This window comes from Poecilia formosa, unplaced genomic scaffold (genome assembly GCF_000485575.1).
Source record: "Poecilia formosa unplaced genomic scaffold, Poecilia_formosa-5.1.2 Scaffold9, whole genome shotgun sequence".
In the NCBI taxonomy this organism is placed as follows: domain Eukaryota; kingdom Metazoa; phylum Chordata; class Actinopteri; order Cyprinodontiformes; family Poeciliidae; genus Poecilia; species Poecilia formosa.
Genome location: NW_006799948.1, coordinates 1957862 through 1966737, shown reverse-complemented (window position 1 = coordinate 1966737; position 8876 = coordinate 1957862). Strand labels below are relative to the sequence as shown.

Sequence of the window (8876 nt, the reverse complement as noted above, 5' to 3'; positions counted from 1 at the left end):
ATATAAATAGCTCAAACCATTCAACAATATTTTGTTTCAGTTTGCAATACAGGATTCATTTTGGTCTAAAATTTAAAATGCAAAATATTTTTTTGTTTACTGTTCTTACTTTTCGTAATATTAGAAAATAATTTTTTTGTAGCTCTCAACCGTAGGCCGCAATACAGTTAAACCGTAGCAAGCTCTTATTATCAGATCCAATCTCTCTTTTACATTAAGCTAAAGTGGGGAACGTTTCTGGCCTGGTAGATACCCGACAGTCACGCAATTTCACTCATCCGCATTCGTTTGCATATGTGACCCCGCGCCATACAACCGTGTGGGCGCTCAGAGCAGAACATTAGGAGACACATATATATTGAGCAAATGAAACGCAACAGCGTTAAGGTGCGAGGGAAAGTGGAGAGGGAGGTAATGGACAGTTATGCAATGTGGCCGCCAGATTAGCAGACTGACTGGAGACCTGACATTGTTACATAATGCAGAGTCCAGACACTAATCCATACGGCAACCTGGCTGGGAGGCTGCAAACTCGACTAGTGACCGTAACCTGTGGAGGACAAGGAGCTCTGATGAAATAAGTGTATTTGACAAGTTTAACCTGTTCCCCAAGTTTCCCTGATACCTCCATGGAAGTTTCTTTCGCACTTTCTCAAAGACCAAGAGAGGCTACTTCACGCAATACACAAGGCCTCTTCTCGCAAAGCAAGCCACATTTGCATTAGTACCCTGCCACGGAAAGCATGATTGCAGGGAACTTGATACAAGCGCGCCCCACTTACAGGTTTAGGGATGCAACCACAGCACGAGGCTCGACAAATTTGGTTCCTCACATTTCCCTGGCAGGGAGAGTCGCTTATCCGAGCCAGATCGATTTCAATCGGCTGCTCACCAAAATGATGTGGCTGCCAACGGGGCTATCGCAATGGAGCTATAAATACCCCCGCAGGCTATGTTGCGGCCACGTACGCAATGGTGAGTCCAGCTTCACGTGTCCCCGATGAAATCAAATTACAGACGCAAAAACGGAGGCGTAGCTTTTATCAAAACTCTTCCCACTTGCCGACACAGTTTTGTAAGGCGGCAATTAGAGTAAAAGGAAAATGTGGGGCATCTTGGGCATGCAGCAAAGAAAAACTGAAATCCCAAAAATGAAAAAAGAGCAAAAAGAAAAAAAAAAACAGCTAACTTGGGCGGATAGAGTTAGCTCATCAATAGGCCCACAAGCCACATGTCTTTTGAATTATCCACTTGATCTCTCTCTCCCTCTCTTTTTTTTTTCCAAATGAGTAGTGAGGAATTCCCATGGGATCTGAGAGAAACTGCATGACCCATGCTCGTGTCAAAACGACGTCGAAACAGCTGCCTGACTTTCCCCTCAAGTATTTGACCAAATCAAGTGAGAAAACAATAATGATTGATCAAGTCGACCTTGATCAAGGCAAAGTCTTACATTCTGTTGATTGTTAGAGGCTGCGAAAGACACACAGCTTAGATAATGCAATCTTAGATGATGGCTCAATCAAAGCCCATATCTTAATCCAATTAAAAAGTGTTGTGGCAAAAACCTTCAAATCGTTGCCCATTACATCACAAAGTTGTAGCATGACTACTGAAGTTGCAGACTAAGAATAATGCAACTATGTACTGTCTGAGGTGAACACAGACTCATTATTGGGCCAAATTCAAAAGGTCTGAAGCGCCTTTATATGAAATAGCAAGAAGGTAGGTGAAGGAGTGGAGGGGCGCCTCATCAGTTATTGAACATATCATTTGAATGTGCAGAAAAAGCTGTTACAATTAAATACAGACAATGCAGACTCGAAATAAATTTGTTTTGGCGCCCTCTCTAGCATGTCGCCCCCATGCATCACATGTAGTTGTTGCGTCGATGTGTAATGATAAAGACTAAATATCTTTGGACCTGGTTCATTCTTATCTGGTTTCCTTCTATAAATTTGCATGACTCCAGACACACCTAAAGGAAGTATTTCGTTCCACCTGTTGGACATGCCTGTGGTGGAATGCGCCAGGCGTATTCCACACGTTTCACTGTGATCCAGACTTCTTGCAGCCCGGCGACTTTAAGAAAAACTCAAATAACCCAGAACAACGAAGTAGTTCCAGTTCGCCTGTTCGGGCTTGTTTGGACTGCAGGAGGCATGAAAGGGTTTTTAAAGTTCAAGGGTGCGGAAGAGTTTAAAACCCCTTAGTGAAGAGGAATACATTAGAATAAAACTGAGTCTTTTAACCAATTTCTATTAGTAGGATCTTTATCATGGAAGGTCGCTGCAGGATAGGTGGAAGACATACAGTATATCTGCAGGAAATAGGTTGTTGCCAGCATCGGTGCAGGCTGGGCATATTTCCTTTGAAGCACAATCCATTAAACCTTTGAACATCTTTATGCAAATGTATCATAAGGTAAAAGCAAACAAACCCCTGAGGTTCCGTCATATATCCCCACATAATCTGCATGCACATAGTAGCACATCCCATAACATGCAAATGAATAAAATACTGTACATATATGGTGAGACTGCTCACCAAGGCAACCTGGAGACCTAAATAATGCAAATACTATCCCAAAGTTATGCTGACAGTACACACATGAGTTACAGATCAACTGTTTAATGTGGATAGCTGCAGTTCAATATATAGGCTGCTAATCTGCTCTCATAGTGTGTGTGTGCGTGTGTGTGTGCACATTTACATAACATTCCAGCCGTATAGTGAGATAGCATTCCCTGGAACTCCCTGATGCTTCTGTTTGGCTAGCGAGTGGCACACACCCGCACGCACGCTTTCATGCAGAGAGGGCATCAAAGGTAACACAAGATAAAAAGTGGAAAGTTCACAGAGGAGCAAGGCCATGTTCAATGTTTGACATTAAAACTGGAAAGTTTACTTGCTGGAATGGACCAGCTGGCTCCTCGAGCGCTCTGATTACATTCCCATGTGCTTGCGCTTATTGTTATGATGCTGTGAGCCACTGGTGTGCTTTCGTACTCCTGCCTGTGAACGGCTCGGCGTTCTCCTGCAGAATCCCTAGAAATGCCAAGTAGCGCATTAAAGTTTCATCAATAAATATTTGAAAGGAACACACACAAGTTATTGGAAAATTACTGCGTGCACATGAGTTGTAGCAGAGAAATTGAGAAAATTGGAATTTGATGGCAACAGAAGAATTAATATACTTCAGTTTTATGCCTCTTTTTATACTTTCTAATACTATGCAATCAATATTTAACAATACCAATTATAAAAAGTAAAACTTAAACAAAAACTAAATAAAATCTAATTAATATAAAATATATCCATACACTTATGACATTTTGATAATGTCTAAACTTTAGATTAATCTCAAAATACAAAGTACTCTTCCAGTCAATGGAATGTAAACGAACAGCCTTAGTGAGCGTCAGTAGATCTGACTTCACAGCTTCAACACATCAGCTGCCATAGTTTGTGTTGTGCGTCTTCCTGCTGCAGAGCTGCAGAAGAAAAGAGAAGGGAGGGAGGGAGAGAGAGATGGAGAGAAATTGCCGCCACGTGCGCTCAAACGACTCCTTTATTATGAAAACTTTTTCTGGATTGGTCGAGATACGAAACACTGTATTTATAGACGTTATCTAATTGGCTGTCTCCACCGAGTCGATAGGATAACACAGCGCGCAGCCTCCAGACAAGGGATTCTTGGGCGTCTCGTACTATGAGAAAGTAGTGCGTCTGAAAAATACATATGTAGGAGGAATCTTTCTTTAAAAATCTACTAAGACCTATGAAAATTCACACATAGTCAATTTTAAATTTTATTTGTCAAATATTTTCAAGCTGCGTTTTAAAATTTGGGTGGAAATATTTGTTGTTGGAGCGGAGGGATACCAAACCTCTAGGTTACGCGTCAAAATATTGGCTTGGGAAGACCGCGCCAAAGCACAGACAGCGGCCACTCTCCGGGATAATAACACACCGCAGTGGCCCCTTTAAACTCACTGTACACTTTGTACTCTAATGCTACACATCTCCGTACGGACTTTCTCTTGATTTTACAAGGCGGCTTGTTTTTGTTGGGAATACTTGACGTCGAGACCCAGGAGTCGGAATTGATGCCGGTTTTCGGGAAATAGTGTGCGACTTAACGGTCGTGACACGACTTTCTCGTCGGGCACCGTGTGCGGCGGAGTTGGCGCACAGCTTGGACTGGATTGCCCACACGGTCCGCAGCACCGTTTCTGAGCCTACTACTGTTCTTGCTTCTGGTGACTTTTTAGAACAAGCCGAACAGGACTCGTTTACGCCGGCATCTATCAGCTCGAATATGCTGCTGTCAAAGTTTGGTTCATTTTCGCACATTTGCACTCCCTCGAGTATGGACCACCTACCAGTGAAGATCCAGCTCCCGCCCGGTATGTCGCCGCTTCGCTTTCCATATTGGATTTCTCCTACAAAGGAATAATTATTTAAGCGAATCTGCTTCACGTTCAACTGACCAATTGGTGGAAATTATTCTCATTTTCCCCTTTTTACTTGCAGTCAAAGTGGAGAAGGAGCCTTTCGAGAAGGTTTACCAAGTGGGCTCGGTGCTCGGCAGCGGAGGATTCGGGACGGTGTACGCCGGCAGCCGGATTTCTGACGGCGCACCGGTGAGGATTTCACGAAGGGTTTTTAGTGCAGATAACGTGGGTTTGAATATGCACTTTTTAATGTGTGCGCTTTTGTGTTTTTCCAGGTTGCTGTGAAACATGTCGCGAAGGAGCGAGTAACAGAGTGGGGCACAATTGTAAGTGTGTGGTTTGTTTTGGTTTCCCCACCCCACCCCCTCGTGTTGCAGCTGGGTGCGGGTGTTAATATTGTTATTATTACCTGTCTTGTACTATTGTTATTAAACGACGCCATCTTTTTTTAATATATTTTTTTATTCTCTTATTACAGAACGGAGCTATGGTGCCGCTGGAAATCCTGCTGCTGAAGAAGGTCAGCTCGTCTTTTCGGGGAGTTATAAAGCTGCTGGACTATTATGAGCGTGCCGACGGCTGGCTCATCGTTATGGAGAGGCCGGAGCTCGTGAAGGACCTGTTCGACTTCATCACCGAGAAGGGAGCCCTGGACGAAGACACGGCGCGGGGCTTTTTCTGCCAGGTTCTGGAGGCGGTCAGGCACTGCTACAGCTGCGGAGTAGTACACAGAGACATCAAAGATGAAAACCTGCTGGTGGACCTACGCACCGGGGAGCTCAAGCTTATTGATTTTGGCTCAGGGGCGATTCTCAAGGACACGGTCTACACTGATTTCGACGGTAAGCGACGCTTGTTACTATTACGGGATGTCACGGTGCTTATCCGTGGTGGGATTTCATGAATATAATTATTTTTATGCATCCGTGTGGGCCGAGTTGTGTTTTTTTGCCCTTGATGCTCCGGCTGTGCTATATTCAGACGCGGAGGCGATAACGAGGCTGTGACGCAGTGATCCGTTTTTGGTCGAGGGTTTTCCTCACCAACATCCCCTCGCGCGCATTAATATTAGATATGCAAACCGGATGATCATGATGATGCTGCTGCTACTGCTCCAGACAAATCTCAGTGAATATTTACAGAGGTGACTCATCGATTTTTTAAATTTATTTATTTATATATATTTTTTTCTATTTTTTTTTTTTTTAATCGGTGACGCATTAATCTCTCGTGAGCCGGATCGTACTTTAATGTTTCCGGTCACGATGTTGTCATGGTAGCCTGAGTCACGGTGTGTGCAGTGGTGTTGTGGATCTAAGGTCAGTGCCACCTAACATCTGTTTGTTGTGAAACTAGAGTCGAGGCTTCACGTGATGGGCTCACGTTGCTTTAGTTTTTTCCAAGTGCGCCACAAGGGGGTGGCAGGAGGGGAATGGCCACCCCTAGGGATTTGCATAATGTATTTTTTAAACGAATTTAAGAGATTAAGGAGAGATTACACTTAAAAAAAGCTGCAGTTTATACATGCCACAGCATGTCAGTTTTTATTGCACACACCCAAAATCCTGTTATTACTTGCGCTGCTGCCTTTTTTGGGGTGTGTGTGTATGCAGTCCACTGTGATTCTGTTTTGTGGTTTTTGTGAGCCAACACTTTGCTTACGCTACTTCTCATCAAATCCCCAGGTACAAGAGTCTACAGCCCGCCAGAGTGGATCCGCTTCCACAGATACCACGGCAGGTCGGCAACGGTGTGGTCGCTAGGCGTGCTGCTCTACGACATGGTGTGCGGAGACATCCCCTTCGAGCAAGACGATGAGATCCTCAAGGGGAGGCTTTACTTCAGGAGAAGGATCTCAGCTGGTGAGTGTATACAAGTGTATAGCTGGACTCTGTTGCCCTCTAGCATTATTTAGTGGTGTAGCAGTCTACTACATATTAAAGATCCATCCATACAAAGGTTAATAATGACACTCTAGGACAACCCTCTTTCTTTAACAAGAGAATTACTTTTTTTTTTTGAGAAGTTTCTCCATACATTTCAATAATGCAACATCTACTTTTTTATAATCAGTCTAAAATTCAATCCAGATATGACCAGTCTAATTAGACCCATTTAAGTCTAATGTATAAGTAAAGCCTTTATTCCATTGGGAACTTATTGAATGCAGTTCAGACACATTTAAAACTGAAATAACCCTAAAGTGGGGAAATAGGAATTGTTTTACAGTTCTCCCCATAAAATGGACATACCAGTAAGCACGAAAAAAAATTTTCTGTTGCCTCACTGACACAGTGGCGCCCTAGTTGAAGAGCCACATGATAAATTGCTAGTAACCTTTCCACAAGCTTATGTTTAACTCAGCTGATGTTTCCTCTCACAGAGTGCCAGCAGCTGATCAAATGGTGCCTGGCTCTGCGGCCATCCGACCGGCCCACTCTGGAGCAGATCTGCGACCACCCCTGGATGAGGAACACAGAGGAGTCGCCCAAGTCGCCAGAGGAGACCGCGGCGGGAGAAATCCGCCTCAGAACCATCGACACGGACTCTTCGTCAAGCACAAGCTCGAGCAAGGAAAGCCTCTGAGCGCGGCTCCGATGGGACTCTGTGGACTTTGTGAAGAAATAAAGGGTGATGGGGGTGTGAGGGGGGGGGATGAAAAGAGGGGACAGACACGGACTTCTGCCCACCCTGAACTGTCATTGGCCATGTGCTTCACTCATCTGGCCCAGAGAGAAAACAATAGGAAATAAGAATACTTTCATTTTTTTTCCTCTTTTGTAGGGAATTTTTTATTTATTTTTGTTGGTTACTCTTTATCTTATTCGTCCCCATCTCCCCCCCCCCTTTTTTTATTTTCCAATTCAGTTCATTATACTTGTTTCCAAATGGGGAACATTTTGCTGTTTGGGTGGTCTTACCAGCACTATTTATTTCCCCTCCCTTTCTTTATATTACTAGGCAGATATATATGTATATATGTATGTATATGCATATATATACATATATAGAGCTGGCAAGGCCCTCCTATTCAGACTGCTCTCATAGAGCTTGGAGAAGAGTTTTTATTTAAATGTTTTAATTTTGATTTTGGAGTGCCTTTTTTTTTTTTTTTGGAAAGCTGCTTTTCTTGGGGGACTCTTTTTTTTGTCAACAACCAACAGTGGGGGTGTGGGTTGCGGCCTGTGGCGTGGTGGTTAGATTGTCTGTGCTGTGATGGAAGAGGCTTCAAGAAGTTTTTTTTTTTTTTTTGTAAATTATAATTATTTTATGTGACGTTTTTGTTTCCTCCCCCCCTCTTCTCTTCATCACTGTTAAGCCAATGCCTCCTGATCTGAGAGGGGGAGGTGGAGTTTAAGTGGAGAGAAGATTGGGTGAGGGGGTCTTGAGGGGTTGGAGAAGTGGGGGGGGGGCTGTTTCTTACAACAAAATACTTGAAAGCACCTCTTGTTGATCTCTGTAAACGCTGCTTATTCACGCTATAGCCTGAACAGGTGTTTTGTAAACCAAATCCTGTCTTTTCTGAATGTCAACATACACCTTCCTTCTCTCCCCTCCTGCCCCCCCACGCTCCACCTTTTCCCTCCCCCATGCCTGTTGCAGGGCGAAGATGGGGAGGGGCAGTGGTACTTCTTTTTGCCTCCCACCATCTCACTGCTTGACACCACATGCCCTCCTTCCTCCCTCCCCCCCACGCCCCTGGCATCCCTAAGGATTTGGGGGTTTAGATGCACAATCAATGCAATATTCATGGGTTCAGTTGTTTTTCTTTTTTTCTTTTTTTTTCCTACAAATATTGTACACCGTTTTTTAATTTTTATTTTCCCTTCCTCTATTTTTTTTTTTGTGTGCGTGTACTTTTTTTTTTTTCTCTCTCCATTTGCATTTAATTTATTCATAAACATGTAGACATTCCACACTCTGTGGCTATTTATTTATTTATTGTCTATGCTTAAAAATCCTCCCTGGCCCTCCACAAACACACAGAAATTTGCATAACCCACTTGGCCTTTGGTTTGCATTCCTATAACCTATTTTTACATTTCAACTTTTTTTTTTTTCTGAGATGTTGAGGATGCACTGAAGCAGTTGTCAATGTAAAGCAGAATAAAAAGACGTTTACTTAAATTTAAGCAGAGCATTTGAATGTTATTTAATTTACTTTAAAGGAATAAAAGTCTGTTGGTAATGTTAAATGACTACGTATCAGAGTAATAAATCTGGTTTGTGTACTGTCCAGGTTAATTTAAGTTCTATGGCAAACTAAACAATAGGCAGAGCAGTTTTTTTTATAGTTTTGTCACATAGCCTATAAATGAGACATTTCACTTTAGCTGTGTGACCTGTGTGAAGGATGGATATTGCTATTTTTTGATACAGAAGTTTCAATTAAACACCCATTTTTATGTACAGAAATCA

The 8876-nt window shown here is 43.0% G+C and overlaps 1 protein-coding gene across 1 annotated transcript; it reads left to right on the top strand.

The window, feature by feature from the left end:
• The first annotated feature begins 4086 nt into the window (after positions 1–4086).
• pim3 (Pim-3 proto-oncogene, serine/threonine kinase) lies at positions 4087–8876 on the top strand. Its single transcript, XM_007578005.2, has 6 exons — positions 4087–4409; positions 4537–4646; positions 4733–4783; positions 4936–5299; positions 6143–6319; positions 6841–8876. Exons 1-6 carry the CDS (start codon positions 4322–4324, stop codon positions 7041–7043), a joined length of 993 nt encoding a protein of 330 aa, XP_007578067.1. The 5' UTR covers positions 4087–4321; the 3' UTR covers positions 7044–8876.